The 21416-nt window shown below is 37.9% G+C and overlaps 1 protein-coding gene across 2 annotated transcripts in view; it reads left to right on the top strand.

The window, feature by feature from the left end:
- The window catches only part of KIZ (kizuna centrosomal protein), a 172817-nt gene that overhangs the window by 87755 nt on the left and 63646 nt on the right, over nucleotides 1-21416 (top strand). Inside the window, exons 8-9 of one of the 2 annotated variants that reach the window (XM_077114714.1) lie at nucleotides 20258-20423; nucleotides 21347-21412. In XM_077114714.1, coding sequence (XP_076970829.1) covers nucleotides 20258-20423; nucleotides 21347-21412 — 232 coding nt within the window. The remainder of the gene's footprint in view (nucleotides 1-20257; nucleotides 20424-21346; nucleotides 21413-21416) is intronic. The other variant, XM_077114710.1, reaches the window with a different exon arrangement.

Here is a 21416-nt window from a genome sequence, read left to right as displayed (position 1 = left end):
TTCAATAAGCCAATCACAAGTAAAAAGATGGAATTATTAATCAAGAAGCCCACAAAAAAGAAAAGTCCAAGACCAGATGGCTTTGTATGTGAATTCTACTAAGCATTTATGAAAGAATTAGTACCAAACCTGCTCAAACTCTTCAAAAAAATTAAAGAGGAAGAAAGCTATCTGACTCATTCCATGAAACCAACATCACCATACATCATCAACATCAAAGCCAGACATGATACTACAAGAAAAGAAAATTACTGACTAATCTTTTAATGAATATAGATGCAAAAATCCTCGACAAAATACTTGCAAATTGGATTCAGCAGCACATTGAAAGAATTGTACACCATTACCAACAGATAAGTGGGAGCTCCTCAAAATTAAACACTTATATGTCAACGAACTTTGTCAGGAAAGTAAAAGAGCAGCCTACGCAATGGGAGAAAAATATTTGGAAACCACATATCAAATAAGGGTTTAATATCCAGAATATTTAAGAGATTCTGCAACTCAAAAACAAAAAGACAACCCAATTAACAAATAGGCAAAAGATAAATGAATACACTAAAAACAAAATAAGTAAAAAGACATGAACAGACAGTTTTAAATACAAATGGCTAAAAGGTATATGAAAAGATGCTCAACTTCACTGGCTATTAGGGAAATGCAAATCAAAACCACAGTGAGAGATCATCTCATACCCACTCGAATGGCCATTATTAATAAAACAGAAAATGGCAAGTGCTGGAGAGGATGTGTAGAAAGAGGCACACTTAACCACTGTTGGTGGGAATGCAGAATGGTTCAACTGCTCTGGAAGGCAGTTTGGCAGTTCCTCAGGAAGCTCAGTATAGAATTGCCATATTGCCCAACAAACCCATTTCTAGGTATATATCCAGAAAAACTGAAGGCAAGGACACAAATGGACATTTGTTCATTGATATTTATAGCAGCATCATTCACCATTGCCAAGAGATGGAAACTGCTCAAATGGCCATCAGTGGACAAGTGGCTGAACTAGCAATGATATATACATATGATGGAATATTGTACAGTTGTAAGACATAGTAATGAAGTATGACAATGAGAATGAACCCTGAGGACATTATGCTGAGTGAAATTAGCCAGAAATAAAAGGACAAATACTATATGGTCTCACTAATATGAACTAACATTAATGAGTGAACTTTGAGAACTAAAGTTAAGAACACAGGTTATATCAGGAGATAGCTAAAGGATAGAGACTGGGCATTTGGTGCTCAAAGAGTCTAGAATATTCAATAGGACTGGATATAAAGATCCATAAAAGGATAGCACAAAATTGCCTCATGGTAGCACAGTAATACAACTATACTGAATGAAGCTGAGTATGAGTATGGTTGAGGGAGAAGGGTTGGGGACATGTATGACACCAGAAGGAAAGATAAAAGATAAAGACTTCAACAGTTTTTTGGAATCCCTAATGGTGATTAAATGTACAAATATAAGAATGTTTTTGCATGAGGGAGAGCAAATGAGTGTCAAAATTGCAAGGTGTTGGGCGGGCCATGGTGGCTCAGCAGGCAGGAATGCTTGCCTGCCAACAGAGGACCCAGGTTTGATTCCCAGTGCCTGCCCATGAAAAAAAAAAATTTGCAAGGTGTTGAAAATGGGTTGATATACAAGAAAAGTTCCCTGGAACTTCAGGTATTTGTGTGAAACCTGAGACTCAGACTTAGAGCTCTGAATATATAAAAGTTAGCATTACCCTATACAGTATCTGTTAGAAAACTTGAAAAATGATCCAACTTCAACTAGATATATGAATGAATCTGATCTGATAGGACTAGGTAAAGCAGAATACAGGCGTGTCAGTTTGAATCTGTTGTAAACCTCACAAAATCCATGTCCTTTAACGCTCATTCAATATTGCTGAGCAATGTCTTTTTTATTGTTTCCATGAAGATATGACCCACTCAATTGTGAGTGGTAACTTTTGATTAAATGGTTTCTATGGAGATATGTCTCTACCCATTCAAGGTGGGGTTGCTTACCAGAGCCACCATTTTGGATAAAGCTTTAGAGCCACTAAAACCAACAGAACTGACAGAATATACTGAGCCTTGGGCAAGCCATTGAAGAAGTTTGGAGAGAAAGCTAGCAGATGTCATCATGTGCCTTTCCAGTTGAGAAAGAAACCCTGAACTTAATCAGCCTTCTTGAACCAGGTATCTTTCCCTGGATGCCATAGATTGAACATTTTCATAGCCTTGCTTTAATTTGGACATTTTCATGGCCTTAGTACTGTGAACTTGCAGCTTAGTACATTCCCCTTTTTAAAAAAGCCATTCTGTTTCTGGTATATTACATTCTGGCAGCTTACTATCTAACACAACAGGATAAAGGATGATGTGGTCTATATTTGAAAACTTCAACATCTGTGTGAAACCAAGGGAAGCGATGTTTATTTGGTGCAAAATTTATATTTTTGGTAGCAGATTATCTAGTTTGGTCAGTTTATTTGAACACCATGATTGCATGGTATCTTGAATAGGGAGCGAGATCTTGTTGATTTGTACAGGTTAGTGTGATGCCCTATACATCCCAGAGTAATTTGGGCAGAGAATAAAAAAGTATTTGCAAAGTCCCCTTAGGGGAGAAAGGAAGAAATATTATAGGGGAGAAAGGAAGAAATATTAAACTCCTGCATCTGGGAAATTCCTGATAGTTTCACAAGCAGTGGGGACAACCAATGTAATAAGCCCTCAGTCTTAGGACTTGCCCCTATGAATGTATTCCTACAGAGGAGAAGCCAAGCCTACTTATGATTTTCCCTAAGCATCATCCCCAGAGAAACTCTTTTGTTGCTCCAATGTGGCCTCTCTCTCCCATCTTAGCAGGTGAACTCACTGTCCTCCCCCTCTATGTGGGACATGACTCTTAGGGATGGAAATCTCCCTGGCAATGTGGGACATAACTTTTGGGGATGAGCCAGGACCGGGCATCATGGGATTGAGAAACCCTTCTTCACCAAAAGGGGGAAGAAAGAAATGAGACGAAATAAAGTTTGAGTGGCTGAGAGATTTAAAACAGAGTCGTGAGGTTATCCTGGAGGTTATTCTTATGCATTATATAGGTGTCCCTTTTTAGTGTATGGTGTATTGGATTGGCTAGAGAGGAGTACCTGAAACTGTTGGACTGTATTCCAGCAGCCTTAATGCTTGAAGATGATTGAATAACTGTATAGCTTTTATAGTGTGACTGTGTGATTGCAAAAAACTTGGTGGCTGAGGCTCCCATTATCCAGGGATTGGATAGATGATTTAAAAAGTAAGGGCAAAAATAATTAAATGATAGGGGTGGCAAGAGAAGGGGTTAAAAAATTGGGTAGATTGTAATACCAGTAGTCAGTGAGAGGGAGGGGTAAGGGATATGGGATGTATGTTTTTTTTCCTTTCTGGAGTGATGTACATGGTCTAAAAATGATTATAGTGGTACATATAGAAGTATGTGATGATAAAAAAAATGTTTTGTGGTGATAAACTGTTTTGATACTGTGAGCCTTCGATTGTGTACTTCAGATGGATTATATGCTGAATATATCTCAATAAAATTGCATTCAAGCAACAAAGAAAGGAAGTCTGAGGGTCTTTTCTCTCTATATGTATACCAGGGAGGCTAAATCAGCCCAATTTAAGGTGTAAAACTTTGAGGAGTTTATATCTTATGTACATACTTGATAAGGAGAAGGAAACATTCCCTAAGAGTCAATCCTCAAGAAAAGGTATTGTGAATCTAAATTATCATAGAGAATTAAATGATGTTAGAAAATAATCAGATGTAAATTTACCTTGAATAAGATGGCAGCTTAGTGAGGTGTAGAATTAAGTTCGTCCTGCAGAACAGCTAGTAAATACCCAGGAACAGTACAGAAAAACTACTGGGGCCACATCAGTGACTGGACACACAGCATATACCTGCCTATACAAGCTGGATCAGCTGCAATCCCAACCCAGAATTGTGAGTCCCCCAAGCTGAGGCCAGCGCCCTTCCCCCACAGGCTGCTTCCCAGAGGGAAAATGAAAGAGACTTGACGAACAGCAAGGGGCTGAGCTCAGCCAAGCTCCAATTGTGAAATTAATTAACAAATTCTGACCCCCAGCTCCACTGAACCTCGAGTAAAAGCTGAGGTTGCTGGTTTTTGCCCCAGCGCAGAGGGGGTAGGGCTGATGGAAAAAGAAGAAAAAAACAACAGGTTTTTTTGGATCAGACAGCACAAAATACTTGAAAAGGGTCTGGGCCCTGAAAGAAAGGAGGGGGTACATAGGACCTGGAGATACATAAAGCATCTTACCAACTTAAGCTCTTGATTGGCAAACCCGACGAATGCGGTTCTGCTCTGAAAAAGACTATTTTATTTCTTTTCTCTTTTTGTGGTTGTATTTCTACAGCTTGACTACTCTTTGGATACACCTCAGAGCTACTCACTCAGGCTCCAACTGCCCAGGGAAGGGTGGAATTAAACTTGTGTGAGAGAGGAAGAGGCTGGTCAAGTGAAAAGAAGTAATTCCCTGGAGGCTGTGCCTTCCCCAAAAGAGCAATGGGGGACTTGCAGGCCAGGATGGCGGCTTAACAATGTATGCATTTTAGTTCATCCTCCTGAACAACTACTAAATAACCAGAAACAATACAGAAGCTCCTGGAGCAACATCAGTGACCGGACACACAGCGTACCCCAATCTGGACCAGCTGGACCAACTGTGAGCCCCCCCAGAATCGTGAGTTCCCCAAGCCATGGTGGCTGGCACCCCTCCCCCACAGGCTGCTTCCCAGAGGGGAAAGGAAAGAGACTTTACCAGCAGCAGGGGCTGAGCCCAACCAAACACCAATTGTGGAATTAATTAACAAATTCTACACTAAAAGTAGGCCCCCAGCTCAGGTGAACCTGGTCAAAGCAGAAGTCACTCATTTTTGCCCCTGCGCCTTCCCCAGGGAAGGGGTGAAGCACAACACAGGTGGAATCCCTCTCTCAAGGAATTCAGACACCAGGGCTTGGTAATTTGAAACCATTAAAACCAGCCTACAACCTCTCCTGGGTCTCCACCACGCCACCAGCCAAAGTTAAAGGTACTGCATCATCTTTTGCTGGTGGGACCTGCAGGCAGACAAGCACCACATACTGGGCAGGATAAGAAAAACAGTCCAGAGGCTTCACAGGAAAGTCTTTCAACCTGCTGGCTCTCCTCTCACCCTCAGGGAAAACCGACACAGGTGACTCTTTCTTCCTGATAGGAGGCCAGTTTGGTCTGGGAAATCTGACTGCGGTCTATAATACCTAAGTAACCCTCCTAAGTGTGTGTGGGGGGGAAGGCACCATACAAGCAGGGCAAGAAACAAGAAAACAAGAACTGAAAAATTCTCCTCTGTTAAACAAAACTTAAGCTAGAGGTCCAGATAAAACTGAATTGAACGTCAAAGAACAGATAGACAACAAATTCATCCAGCAAGAAAACCCTAGGTAAAAGAAGTGAAAGCAATCCCCAGAATAAACTAATTAAGGTAATTAAATGCCTAGACGCCAGCAAAAAAATAAGAAATCACACTAGGAAAACTGAAGATATGACCCAGTCAAAGGAACAAACCAACAACTCAGCTGAGATACAGGAGCTGAAACATTTAATTCAGAGTATACGAACAGACATGGAAAACCTCATCAAAAAACCAAATCAATGAATTGAGGGAGGATATAAAGAAGGCAAGAAATGAACAAGAAGAAGAAATTGAAAATCTGAAAAATCAAATCAGAGAACTTATGGGAATGAAAGGCATGGTAGAAGAGATGAAAAAAAAAACAATGGAAATCTACAATGGCAGATTTCGACAGGCAGAACATAGGATTTCTGAGCTGGAGGATGGAATATCTGAAATCCAGCAAGAAAAAGAAAATATAGGGAAAAAAATGGAAAAATATGAGGAGGAACTCAGGGAACTGAAAGACAATATGAGGCGCACAAATATGTATGTTGTGGGTATCCCAGAAGGAGAAGAGAAGGGAAAGGAGGAGAAAAACTAATGGAGGAAATTATCGCTGAAAATTTCCCAACTCTTATGAAAGACTTAAAATTACAGATCCAAGAAGTGCAGCGTACCCCAAAGAGAATAGATCCAAATAGACGTACTCCAAGACACTTCTTAATCACAATGTCAGAGGTCAAAGAGAAAGAATCTTGAAAGCAGCAAGAGAAAGGCAATCCATCACATACAAGGGGACCCTGATAAGACTATGCATAGATTTCTCAGCAGAAACCAGAGGCGAGAAGACAGTGGGATGATATATTTAAATTATTAAAAGAGAAAAACTGCCAACCAAGAATTCTATATCCAGCAAAATTGTCCTTCAAAAATGAGGGAGAAATTAAAACATTTTCAGGCAAAAAAATCGCTGAGAGAATTTGTGACCAAGAGACCAGCTCTGCAAGAAATATTAAAGGGAGCACTAGAGACAGATACGAAGAGAGAAGAGAGAGATGTGGAGAAGAGTGTAGAAAGGAAGACCATGAGTAAAGATGAAAAGAAGGAAAATTAGATATGACAGATAAAATCCAAAAGGCAAAATGGTAGAAGAAAGTACTACCCATATGCAGTATTAACACTAAATGTTAATGGATTAAACTCCCCAATCAAAAGACATAGACTGGCAGAATGGATTAAAAAACAAGAACCATCTATATGCTGTCTCTACTCAAAGGATATGAGAGCAAGAATACAAATGGACATTTGCACACCAATGTTTATAGCAGAATTATTTACAATTACCAAGAGATGGAAACAGCCAAAATGTCCATCAACGGACAGGTGGCTAAACAAACTGTGGCGTATACATACAATGGAATATTATGCAGCTGTAATACAGAATAAAGTTATGAAGTATTTAACAACAGGGATGGACCTTGAGGACATTATGCTGGGTGTGATTAGCCAAAAACAAAAGGACAAATACTGTATGGTCTCACTGATATGAACTGACATTAGTGAATAAACTGGGAATATTTCGTTGGTAACAGAGACCATCAGGATATAGAATTAGGGTAAGATATTGGGTAACTGGAGCTGAAGGGATACAGATTGTGCAACAGGACTGAATATAAAAACTCAGAAATGGACAGTGAGATGGTATAATTTAGGAATGCCTAGAGTGTATAATGACAGTGACTAAATGTACAAATTTTAAAATGTTTTTGTATGAGGAAGAACAAAGGAATGCCATTACTGCAGGGTGCTGAAAATAGATGGTAATTAATGTTTTAAAATTTCAACTTATGTGTGAGACTAAGTCAAAAAATGTTTGTTTGGTACAAAATTTTTATTTTGACTAGTGCATCTCCTAATATAACTTATGTAGATAGTTGGTTGAACATCATAAGTACATGGAACCTTGGGTAGGACATTAGATTTTATTAGTTTGTCCAGAGTGATGTCCCAATGAATCCCAAAGTGATTTGATCAGTGAGTGGAAAAGTATTTGCAAAGTCCCTTTCGGGGAATGGTGAGAACGGGGGGGAAATTCAGCTTCCTGGAGTTGAATTATTGATATTCTCACAAGCAGTGTGGACAACCAAAGCTATAGGCTAAGTCCCCAGTCTTGGGGTTTGTTCACATGAAGCTTAACCCCACAAAGAATAGGTCAAGCCTACTTAAAATTAGGCCTAAGAGTCACCCCAAAGGAAACCTCTTTTGTTGCTCAGATATGGCCTCTGTCTCCAGCCAATACAACAAGCAAACTCACAACTCTCCCCCTGTCTACGTGGGACATGACTCCCAGGGGTGTGGACCTTCCTGGCAACGTGGGACAGAAAACCTAGAATGAGCTGAGACTCAGCATCGAGGGATTGAGAAAACCTTCTCAACCAAAAGGGGGAAGAGTGAAGTGAGACAAAGTGTCAATGGCTGTGAGATTCCAAACAGAGTCGAGAGGTTATCCTGGAGGTTATTCTTATGCATTAAGTAGATATCACCTTGTTATCCAAGATGTAATGGAGAGACTGGAGAGACCTGCCTGAAAATGTAGAGCTGTTTTCCAGTAGCCGTGTTTCTTCGTGATGATTGTATAATGATATAGCTTTCTCAGTGTGACTGCATGATTGTGAAAACCTTGTGTCTGATGCTCCTTTTATCTACCTTATCAACAGACGAGTAGAACATATGGAATAAAAATAAATAATAGGGGGAACAAATGTTAAAATAAATTCAGTTTGAAATGCTAGTGATCAATGAAAGGGAGGGGTAAGGGGTATGTAAAGTTCTTTTTTTCTTTTCTGTTTTTGTTTTATTTTTCTGTTGTCTTTTTATTTCTTTTTCTGAATTGGTGCAAATGTTCTAAAAATAATCATGATGATGAATATGCAACTATGTGATGATATTGTGAATTACTGATTATATATGTAGAGCGGAATGAGCATATATTAAGGATGTTTGCGTTTCTTGTAATTTTTTTTAATTAATAAAAAAATTATTAAAAAAAAAAAAAAAAGAGGAATGGGGCCCAGCTCAGGTGGAATCCCTCCCTCAAAGAATTCATATCCCAGTGTCTGGAAGACTAAAGTGATTAAAGCCAGCCAATAACCTCTCCTCTGTCTCCACCACGCCCCCAGCAGGGATAGTCTGCTGAAGTTAAAGGCACTGCATCATTTTATGGTAGTGGAACCTGCAGGCACACAAAGCCACATACTGAGCAGGATAGGAAAAACACAGAGTCTAGAAGCTTCATACAAAACTTTATTAACCTGCTGGATCTCACCCTCAGGGAAAACTGATGCAGGTGACTCTTTCCTCCTGAGGGAAGGCCAGTCTGGTCTGGGAAAATCGGTCTGGGGTCTATAATAACTAAGTAGACCCTCCTAACAAAAAAAAAAAGAGGCACCATACAGGCAGAGCAAGACACAAGAAAACGAGAACTGAAAAATTCTGATCAGTTAAAACCTAAGCTGAACTGAATGTCAAAGAACAGATAGACGACAAAGTCATCCAGCAAAGAAATCCTAGGTAAGAAAATAAAAATAATCTCCAGAATAAACTAATTAAGGAAATTAAATATCTAGATGCCAGCAAAAAATAATGAATCATATTAGGAAAATTGAAGATATAGCCCAGTCAAAGGAAGACACCAACAATTCAAATGAGATAGAGGAGTTGAAATAACTAAGTCAGGATGTTCAAACAGACATGGAAAATCTCGTCAAAAATCAAATCAGTGATTTGAGGAAGGATATAAAGAAGGCAAGGGATGAACAAAAAGAAGAAATCAAAAGTCAGAAAAAACAAATCACAGAACTTATGGGAATGAAAGGCATAGGAGAAGAGATGAGTAAAACAATTGAAACCTACAATATTAGATTTCAAGAGGAAGAAGATAGGATTAGTGAACTGGAGGACAGGACATCTGAAATCTGACAAGCAAAAGAAAATATAGGGAAAATGAAAATACAACGTATCAAAATTTATGGGATACAGCAAAGGCAGTGCTAAGAGGGAAATTTATTGCCCTAAGTGCCTATATCAAAAAAGAAGAAAGCAAAAATGGAGGAATTAACTGTTCACTTGGATAAAAGAACAGCAAACTAACCCCAAAGAAAACAAAAAGAATGAAATAATGCAGATTACAGCAGAAGTAGATGAAATTGAAAATATGAAAACAATCGAAAATCCACAAAACCAGAAATTGGTTCTATGAGAAAATCAATAAAATTGATGGACTCTTAGCAAGGTTGACAAAAAGAAGAAGAGAGAGGATGCAAATAAATAAAATCAGAAGTGGAAGAGGAGACATAAACACTGACCCCACAGAAATAAAGGAGGTAATGAGAGGATACTATGAACAACTTTATGCTAACTAAATATAGACAATAGAGATGAAATGGACAACTTCCTAGAAAGGCAGGAACAACCAACATTGACTCCAGAAGAAATAGATGGCCTCAACAAACCAATCACAAGTAAAGAAATTGAATTAGTCATTAAGAAGCTCCCCCAAAAGAAAAGTCCAGGACCAGATGGCTTCACACGTGAATTCTACCAAACATTCCAGAAAGAATTAGTACCAATCCTCCTCAAACTCTTCAAAAAAATTGAAGAGGAGGAAAGGGTACCTAACTCATTCTATGAAGCCAACATCACCCTCATACCAAAGCCAGACAAAGATATTACAAGAAAATAAAACTACAGACCAATCTCTATAATGAATATAGATCAAAAATCTTCAACAAAATTCTTGAAAATCGAATCCAGCACCACATTAAAAGAATTATACACCATGACCAAGTAAGACTCATTCCAGGTATGCAAGGATGGTTCAACATAAAATCAATGAATGTAATACACCAAATGAACGAATCAAAGCAGAAAAACCACAGGATCATCTCAATTGATACAGAAAAGGCATTTGACAAAATTCAGTATCTTTTCTTGTTGAAAACACTTCAAAGCATAGGAATAGAAGAAAAATTTCCTCAATATGATAAAGGGAATATATGAAAAACCCACAGCTATCATCATCCTCAATGGGGAAAACCTGAAAACTTTTCCCCTAAAATCAGGAACAAGACAAGGATGTCCACTGTCACTTGTTATTCAACATTGTGTTGGAAGTTCTAGCCAGAGCAATTAGACAAGAAAAAGAAATACAAGACATCAAAATTGGAAAGGAAGAAGTAAAACTATCACTGTTTGCAGATGATATGATACTGTATGTCAAAAACCCTGAAAAACCCACAGCAAAACTACTAGAGCTAATAAATGAGTACAGCAAACTGGCAGGTTACAGGATTAACACTCAAAAATCTGTAGTGTTTCTGTACAATAGTAATGAAGAATCTGAGGGGGAAATCAAGAAAAAATTCCATTTACAATTGCAACCAAAAGAATAAAATATTTAGGAATAAATTTAACTAAGGGTACAAAAGATCTATACAAAGAAAACTACAAGCTAAAAGAGATCACAGAAGAACTAAGTAAATGGAAGGGGATACCTGTTCATGGATCGGAAGACTAAATATAGTTAAGAAGACTACCTAAACTGATTTACAGATTCAATGCAATACCAATTAAAATCCCAAAAACTTACTTTTCACAAACAGAAAAACTAATAACCAAATTTATGTGGAAGGGCAGGGTGCCCCAAATAGCTAAAAGTAATCTGAGAAAGAGAAATGAAATTGGAGGTCTCACGCTACCTGACTCTAAGGCCTATTACAAAGTTACAGTGGTCAAAACAGCATGGTTCTGGCATAAAGATAGATATTCTGACCAATGGAATTGAATAGATTGTTCAGATATGGTCCCTCTCATTTATGGACAATTGATCTTTGATAAGACAGTCCAGCTAACTCACCTGGAACAGAACAGTCTCTTCAATAAATGGTGCCTAGAGAACTGGGTATCCACATACAAAAGAATGAAAGAGGATCCATATCTCACACCCTATACAAAAATTAACTCTAAATGGATCAAAGACCTAAACATTAGATCTAAGACCATAAAACTTTTAGAAGAATATGTGGGGAAATATATTATGAATATTATATTAGGAGGCAGTTTCCTAGATATTGCACCCAAAGCACAAGCATTGAAGAAAGAAAGATAAAAGGTAACTCCTCAAAATTAAACACTTTTTTTTTCTGGTTTTTTTTTTATTAATTAATGGAAAAAAGAAATTAACCCAACATTTAGAAATCATACCATTCTACATATGCAATCAGTAATTCTTAACATCATCACATAGATGCATGATCATCGTTTCTTAGTACATTTCCATCGGTTTAGAAGAACTAGCAACACAACCGAAAAAGATATAGAATGTTAATATAGAGAAAAAAAAAAGTAATAATAGTAAAAACAAAACAAAACAAAACAAAAACCTATACCTCGGATGCAGCTTCATTCAGTGTTTTAACATGATTACTTTACAATTAGGTATTATTGTGCTGTCCATTTTTGAGTTTTTGTATCTAGTCCTGTTGCACAGTCTGTATCCCAACAGCTCCAATTACCCATTATCTTACCCTGTTTCTAACTCCTACTGGACTCTGTTACCAATGACATATTCCAAGTTTATTCTCGAATGTCGATTCACATCATTGGGACCATACAGTATTTGTCTTTTAGTTTTTGGCTAGACTCACTCAGCATAATGTTCTCTAGGTCCATCCATGTTATTACATGCTTCATAAGTTTATCCTGTCTTAAAGCTGCATAATATTCCATCGTATGTATATACCACAGTTTGTTTAGCCACTCGTCTGTTGATGGACTTTTTGGCTGTTTCCATCTCTTTGCAATTGTAAATAACGCTGCTATAAACATTGGTGTGCAAATGTCCGTTTGAGTTTTTGTCCTTAATTCCTTTGAGTAGATTCCCAGCAGTGGTATTGCTGGGTCGTATGGCAATTCTATATTCAGCTTTTTGAGGAACCGCCAAACTGCCTTCCACAGTGGTTGCACCATTTGACATTCCCACCAACAGTGGATAAGTGTGCCTCTTTCACTGCATCCTCTCCAGCACTTGTCATTTTCTGTTTTGTTGATAATGGCCATTCTGGTGGGTGTGAGATGATATCTCATTGTGGTTTTGATTTGCATTTCTCTAATGGCCAGGGACATTGAGCATCTCTTCATGTGCCTTTTGGTCATTTGTATTTCCTCTTCTGAGAGGTGTCTGTTCAAGTCTTTTTCCCATTTTGTAATTGGGTTGGCTGTCTTTTTGTTGTTGAGTTGAACAATCTCTTTATAAATTCTGGATACTAGACCTTTATCTGATATGTCATTTCGAAATATTATCTCCCATTGTGTAGGCTGTCTTTCTACTTTCTTGATGAAGTTCTTTGATGCACAAAACTGTTTAATTTTGAGGAGTTCCCATTTATTTATTTCCTTCTTCAGTGCTCTTGCTTTAGGTTTAAGGTCCATAAAACTGCCTCCAATTGTAAGATTCATAAGATATCTCCCTACATTTTCCTCTAACTGTTTTATGGTCTTAGACCTAATGTTTAGATCTTTGATCCATTTTGAGTTAACTTTTGTGTAGGGTGTGAGATATGGGTCTTCTTTCATTCTTTTGCATATGGATATCCAGTTCTCTAGGCACCATTTATTGAAGAGACTGTTCTGTCCCAGGTGACTTGGCTTGACTGCCTTATCAAAGATCAAATGTCCATAGATGAGAGGGTCTATATCTTAGCACTCTATTCGATTCCATTGGTCGATATATCTACCTTTATACCAATACCATGCTGTTTTGACCACTGTGGCTTCATAATATGCCTTAAAGTCAGGCAGTGCAAGACCTCCAGCTTCGTTTTTTTTTCCTCAAGATGTTTTTAGCAATTCGGGGCACCCTGCCCTTCCAGATAAATTTGCTTATTGGTTTTTCTATTTCTGAAAAATAAGTTGTTGGGATTTTGATTGGTATTGCATTGAATCTGTAAATCAATTTAGGTAGGATTGACATCTTAACTATATTTAGTCTTCCAATCCATGAACACGGTATGCCCTTCCATCTATTTAGGTCTTCTGTGATTTCTTTTAGCAGTTTTTTGTAGTTTTCTTTATATAGGTTTTTTGTCTCTTTAGTTAAATTTATTCCTAGGTATTTTATTCTTTTAGTTGCAATTGTAAATGGGATTCGTTTCTTGATTTCCCCCTCAGCTTGTTCATTGCTAGTGTATAGAAATGCTACAGATTTTTGAATGTTGATCTTGTAACCTGCTACTTTGCTGTACTCATTTATTAGCTCTAGTAGTTTTGTTGTGGATTTTTCCGGGTTTTCGACGTATAGTATCATATCGTCTGCAAACAGTGATAGTTTTACTTCTTCCTTTCCAATTTTGATGCCTTGTATTTCTTTTTCTTGTCTAATTGCTCTGGCTAGAACCTCCAACACAATGTTGAATAATACTGGTGAAAATGGACATCCTTGTCTTGTTCCTGATCTTAGGGGGAAGGTTTTCAGGTTTTCCCCATTGAGGATGATATTAGCTGTGGGTTTTTCATATATTCCCTCTATCATTTTAAGGAAGTTCCCTTGTATTACTATCTTTTGAAGTGTTTTCAACAGGAAAGGATGTTGAATCTTGTCAAATGCCTTCTCTGCATCAATTGAGATGATCATGTGAATTTTCTGCTTTGATTTGTTGATATGGTGTATTACATTAATTGATTTTCTTATGTTGAACCATCCTTGCATACCTGGAATGAATCCTACTTGGTCATGATGTATAATTCTTTTAATGTGTTGTTGGATATGATTTGCTAAAATTTTATTGAGGATTTTTGCATCTATATTCATTAGAGAGATTGGCCTGTAGTTTTCTTTTTTTGTAATATCTTTGCCTGGTTTTGGTATGAGGGTGATGTTGGCTTCATAGAATGAATTAGGTAGTTTTCTCTCCGCTTCAATTTTTTTGAAGAGTTTGAGGAGAGTTGGTACTAATTCTTTCTGGAATGTTTGATAGAATTCACATGTGAAGCCGTCTGGTCCTGGACTTTTCTTTTTAGGAAGCTTTTGAATGACTAATTCAATTTCTTTACTTGTGATTGGTTTGTTGAGGTCATCTATTTCTTCTTGAGTCAAAGTTGGTTGTTCATGTCTTTCCAGGCACCCGTCCATTTCATCTAAATTGTTGTATTTATTAGCGTAAAGTTGTTCATAGTATCCTGTTATTACCTCCTTTATTTCTGTGAGGTCAGTAGTTATGTCTCCTCTTCCATTTCTGATCTTATTTCTTTGCATCCTCTCTCTTCTTCTTTTTGTCAATCTTGCTAAGGGCCCATCAATCTTATTGATTTTCTCATAGAACCAACTTCTGGCCTTATTGATTTTCTCTATTGTTTTCATGTTTTCAATTTCATTTATTTCTGCTCTAATCTTTGTTATTTCTTTCCTTTGCTTGCTTTGGGATTAGTTTGCTGTTCTTTCTCCAGTTCTTCCAAGTGGACAGTTAATTCCTGCATTTTTGCCTTTTCTTCTTTTATGATATAGGCATTTAGGGCAATAAATTTCCCTCTTAGCACTGCCTTTGCTGCGTCCCATAGGTTTTGATATGTTGTGTTTTCATTTTCATTCACCTCGAGATATTTGCTAATTTCTCTAGCAATTTCTTCTTTGACCCAGTCGTTGTTTAAGAGTGTGTTGTTGAGCCTCCACATATTTGTGAATTTTCTGGCACTCTGCCTATTATTGATTTCCAACTTCATTCCTTTATGATCCGAGAAAGTGTTGTGTATGATTTCAATCTTTTTAAATTTGTTAAGACTTGCTTTGTGACCCAGCATATGGTCTATCTTTGAGAATGATCCATGAGCACTTGAGAAAAAGGTGTATCCTGCTGATGTGGGATGTAATGTCCTATAAATGTCTGTTAAGTCTAGCTCATTTATAGTAATATTCAGATTCTCTATTTCTTTATTGATCCTCTGTCTAGATGTTCTGTCCATTGATGAGAGTGGTGAATTGAAGTCTCCAACTATTATGGTATATGAGTCTATTTCCCTTTTCAGTGTTTGCAGTGTATTCCTCACATATTTTGGGGCATTCTGGTTCGGTGCATAAATATTTATGATTGTTATGTCTTCTTGTTTAATTGTTCCTTTTATTAGTATATAGTGTCCTTCTTTGTCTCTTTTAACTGTTTTACTTTTGAAGTCTTATTTGTTGGATATTAGTATAGCCACTCCTGCTCTTTTCTGGTTGTTATTTGCATGAAATATCTTTTCCCAACCTTTCACTTTCAACCTATGTTTATCTTTGGGTCTAAGATGTGTTTCCTGTAGACAGCATATAGAAGGATCCTGTTTTTTAATCCATTCTGCCAATCTATGTCTTTTGATTGGGGAATTCAGTCCATTAACATTTAGTGTTATTACTGTTTGGATAATATTTTCCTCTAACATTTTGCCTTTTGTATTATATATATCATATCTGATTTTCCTTCTTTCTACACTCTTCTCCATACCTCTCTCTTCTGTCTTTTTGTATCTGACTCTAGTGCTCCCTTTAGTATTTCTTGCAGAGCTGGTCTCTTGGTCACAAATTCTCTCAGTGACTTTTTGTCTGAGAATGTTTTAATTTCTCCCTCATTTTTGAAGGATAATTTTGCTGGATATAGGAGTCTTGGTTGGCAGTTTTTCTCTTTTAGTAATTTAAATATATCATCCCACTGTCTTCTAGCTTCCATGGTTTCTGCTGAGAAATCTACACATAGTCTTATTGGGTTTCCCTTGTATGTGATGGATTGTTTTTCTCTTGCTGCTTTCAAGATCCTCTCTTTCTCTTTGACCTCTGACATTCTAACTAGTAAGTGTCTTGGAGAACGCCTATTTGGGTCTAATCTCTTTGGGGTGCGCTGCACTTCTTGGATCTGTAATTTTAGGTCTTTCATAAGAGTTGGGAAATTTTCAGTGATAATTTCTTCCATTAGTTTTTCTCCTCCTTTTCCCTTCTCTTCTCCTTCTGGGACACCCACAACACGTATATTTGTGCGCTTCATATTGTCCTTGAGTTCCCTGATACCCTGTTCAAATTTTTCCATTCTTTTCCCAATAGTTTCTGTTTCTTTTTGGAATTCAGTGTTCCATCCTCCAAATCACTAATTCTATCTTCTGTCTCTTTAAATCTGTCATTGTAGGTATCCATTGTTTTTTCCATCTTTTCTACTGTATCCTTCAGTTCCTTAAGTTCTGTGATTTGTTTTTTCAGTTTTTCTATTTCTTCTTTTTGTTCAGCCCATGTCTTCTTCATGTCCTCCCTCAATTTATCGATTTCGTTTTTGAAGAGGTTTTCCATTTCTGTTCGTATATTCAGCATTAGTTGTCTCAGCTCTTGTATCTCATTTGAACTATTGGTTTGTTCCTTTGACTGGGCCATATTCTCAATCTTCTGAGCGTGGACCGTTATCTTCTGCTGCTGGCGTCTGGGCATTTAGTCAGATTTCCCTGGGTGTCGGACCCAACAAGGTTGTAAGATTTTTCTGTGAAATCTCTGGGTTCTGTTTTTCTTATCCTGCCCAGTAGGTGGTGCTCGTGGCACACGTTTGTCTCACATGTTTGGATGGGATCCCCCCGGTCACCGTTCTCCGCGGCCTGGGGATTTCCGATCCAATTCTCTCAGTTGGTTTGGGGGGCTGCACGTGGTGGGGGCGTCAGCCGCCGCGGCTTGAGGGGACCCTGTGGCTCCTTTATTAATTTCCCTATTGGTGCCGGCCTCAGCGAGCCCGGGAATTCGCTACCATACCAGGAAGCGGACTGCGGGGGAGGGACGTCGGTCGCAGGCCTCTGCGGCCTGGGGAATTCGTCACCGGACCAGAAAGCCGCCCGCGGGGGAGGGCCACTGCGGCTTGGGTAGCCCTCTGATCCGAGACTCGTAGCCGGACCAGGAAGCCGCCCGCAAAAGAGGGGCGCCGGCCACCGCAGCTTGGGAATCTTGCCTCTCCGAGACTCTCAGCTGGCCCGGGAAGGAGGGAGGGAGGAGCTCCGGCCGCCACAGCTGCCGCTGCTCGGGGGGTCGCGCACCGCTCAGGGATCTCACCGCAGCCGAGTCTCGCAGTCAGACTAGCCAGTCCAGACTGGGGTACGCTGTGTGTCCATTCCCTACCGTGGCCCCGGGAGCTGTTCTGCACTGTTTCTGTTCACCTAGTAGTTTCCCTGGAGGAGTAACTAAGACGCACGTACCTTACTAAGCCGCCATCTTGGCCCCGCCTCCCCATCAAAATTAAACACTTTTGTGCATTGAAGAACATTGTCAAGAAAGTAAAAACACAGCCTTCACCATGGGAGTCAATATTTGGAAACAATATATCAGATAAGGGTATAGTATCCAGAATATATTAAGAGATTGTTCAACTCAACAACAAAAATACAAACAATCCAATTACAAAATGGGCAAAAAACATGAACAGACACATCTCAGAAGAGGAGATACAAATGGCTAAAAAGCGCATGAAAAGATGTTCAGCTTCCCTGGCTATTAGGGAAATGAAAATCAAAACCACAATGAGATATCATCTCACACCCACCAGAATGGCCATTATCAATAAAACAGAAAACGACAAGTGTTGGAGAGAATGTGAAGAGGCACACTTATCCACTGTTGGTGGGAATGTAAAGTGGTCCAACCACTGTGGAAGGCAGTTTGGTGGTTCCTCAGGAAGCTAAGTATAGAATTGCCATATGATCTGCCAATGCAATTGCTAACTATCTATTCACAGGACATGAGAGCAAGGATACAAATGGATATTTGCACACTAGTGTTTATAGCAGCATTATTTACAGTTGCCAAGAGATGAAAACACCCCAAATGTCCATTAACAGACGAGTAGCTAAACAAGCTGTGGTATATACTTATGATGGAATATTATGCAGCTGTAAGACAGAATAAAGTCATGAAGTATGTAACAACATGGATTGACCTTGAGGACATTATGCTGAGATTAGCCAAAACAAAAGGACAAATACTCTATGGCCTCACTGATATGAACTAACATTAATGAATGAACTTGGAGAATTTCAGTTTAGAACAGAGGCCATCAGGAGATAGAAATAGGTTAGATGTTGGGTAATTGGAGCTGTAGGCATATGGATTGTACAACAGGACTGATGGTAAAATTTCAGAAATGGATAGCACAATAGTTCCTAAGTGTAGCAGAATAATGTTGGTACACTGAATGAAACTGAATGTGAGAATGATAGAAGGAAGAAGGTTGGGGGCATAAATGAAACCAGAAGGAAAGATAAACGATAAAGACTGAGATGGTATGATCTAGGCAAGCTTTGAGTGTACAATGATAGTGACTAAATGTGCAAATTAAAAAATGTTTTTGCATGAGGAAAACAAAGGAATGTCAGTATTGCAGGGTGCTGAAAATAGATGATCATTCATATTTTAAAGTAACTTATGTGTGAGACTAAAGCAAAAAATGTTTATTTGGTACAAAATTTATATTTTGACTAATGCATTTCCTAATATAACTTATATGGGCAGTTTAATTGAACATGATAAATACATGGAACCTTGAATAGGGCATGAGATTTTGTAGGTTTGTCCAGAGGGATGCCCCAATAAATTCTAGAATAATGCCCCAACAAATCCCCGAGTGTTTTGAACAGTGAATAAAAAACTATTTACAAAGTCCCCTTGAGGGAATGGTGAGAAAGGGGAAAAATTCAACTTCCTCATTTGGAGTACTCCTAATATTCTCACAAGCAGTGGGAACAATCAAATTAATAGGCTGAGCCCTCAATTCTTGGGATTTGTTCATATGAAACTTATACCCACAAAGGATATACTAAGCCTACTTAAAATTAGGCCTAAGAGTCACCCCCAGAGAACCTTTTTGTGTTCAGATATGGCCTATCTCCCCCTCTCTACGTGGGACATGACTCCCAGGGGTTTAAACCTCCCTGGCAACGTGGGACAGAATCCTAGAATGAACTGAAACTCAGCATGAAGGGATTGAGAAAGCCTTCTCGATGGAAAGGGGAAATAGAGAAATGAGACAAAATAAAGTGTCAGTGACTGAGAGATTTCAAGCAGAGTTGAGAGGCTTTCCTGGAGGTTATTCTTACGCATTATATAGATATCCCCTTTTTAGATTAAGGTGTATTAGACTAGAGGGAAGTGTCTGAAACTATAGAGCTGTGTTCCAGTAGCCATGTTTCTTGAAGATGGTTATATAATGATATAATTTTCGTAGTGTGACTGTGTGATTGTGAAAACCTTGTGTCTGATGCTCCTTTTATCTACAGTATGGACAGATGAGTAAAACATATGGATTAAAAATAAATAATAGGAAGAACAAATGTTAAAATAAAAAATATATATATATTGGATAGATGGAAATATTAATGGTCAATGAGAGGGAGGGGTAAGGGGTACGGTATGTATGAGTTTTTTCTTTTTTTGTTTCTTTTTCTGGAGTTATACAGATGTTCTAAAAAATGATCATGGTGATGAATACACAACTATGTGATGATGTTGTGAGCCACTGATAATACACAATGTATGGAATGTCTGTATGTTAAGAATGTATGTGCTTGGAAGTTGTTGTATCAATGCAAATTAAAACAAAACAATTTACCTTGAAGACATTTTTAATTTTGGTTCATTATCAGGGAAACAAATTAAATCCTAAGTAAAATGTAACCTAAAATTATGTTTAAAGTTTGGGTCTTTAAGACCAAGAGGAAATGTAGCTATAGTTTGTTTTTATTTCTTTGTGCTTTCCTTTAATCCCTGAAGGCAAGAGCATTACATAAAGAAGTGCTTCCAGAAGAGCGTGATGATAGGTCATCCATTCATAGCAATGAATCATCCTGCAGCTTGCAGTCTATTCTGAATGACAATAGTGGAATAAAGGAAGCAAAACAGGCTCTGTGGATCAGCAGTGTTCCTACAAGGAAACAAGGTAACTATTGTTAAAGGGTCTCTCCACAGCAAAAATGCATTCCAAGTCACCCTGAATCCTTGTTTCTCAAAGTTCATTTATAAAATAAAACTGACTAGAGAGAACCTCCAATTTTTAAAAAATAAAAATATGCATGATAGATTATTTTTTTGTACCACCTTCAAATAAATATATATGTTCTTGTAGATTATTTTTTTTGTACCACCTTCAAATAAATATATATGTTCTTGTTTAGTATCACAGAAATGGGAAATTTAACTGTAGGTTTGTAGTTGTGCTGAATTCCTAATAAAATGGGAGCTTTTTATAAACTCTAAAATCTTAACAAAACTCATCCCTTGGCAGTAGATCATTTTAATCATCCCACAAAGATGAAAATGATCCCATAGAGTCCTGTTAAGTTTTTAATATCACTTAATATAATGTATTCATTATTTTTCATTATTATACTTATTTATATATTGTAATTATAATAGGGCATCATCAAAATCTGAACAGATGTTTAAGAAGCAATAAGTTTATACCCCCAAAATTTAATAACCAATTTTTAGTATTTAGAAATTGTGATTATTTTAGCATCACTGTTCGATATACCTGTAAACTGATATAATGATATTTCAAAGACAGCCATGAGTTAGTCAGGATATATTCAAAAGTTGAGACATGTGCAGGATTTGAAGCTCGCTTGTTTTAGGTACCATTCAAAATTAATAGATGTCGGCCTAAATTGTTTTGTGTAAAAGTAATACTGAGATACCTTAGTTCTAGAATTGGTGTCCTATTTACTATTTCAGAAAAAGAAACTAACCAAAAAGGGGAAGGAGGCAGTGAAAATAAAAGGAATGGTGGTTAAAAGAAAACAAAGACCTGTTCATTACTATAACTTTGAAATACCATTTGATTATCATGTGTTCCATTTTTAGAAGTTTCGAGTGGCTGCGGAGATGAGAGCAAGGAAGAGAGGGTGGCAGCAGAGATTCCAGTCACAGGTAG

Source organism: Tamandua tetradactyla, chromosome 1, assembly GCF_023851605.1.
Source record: "Tamandua tetradactyla isolate mTamTet1 chromosome 1, mTamTet1.pri, whole genome shotgun sequence".
NCBI lineage: Eukaryota > Metazoa > Chordata > Mammalia > Pilosa > Myrmecophagidae > Tamandua > Tamandua tetradactyla.
Note: the sequence above shows the minus strand (reverse complement) of the source record. Positions and strands in the feature narration are given on the sequence as shown.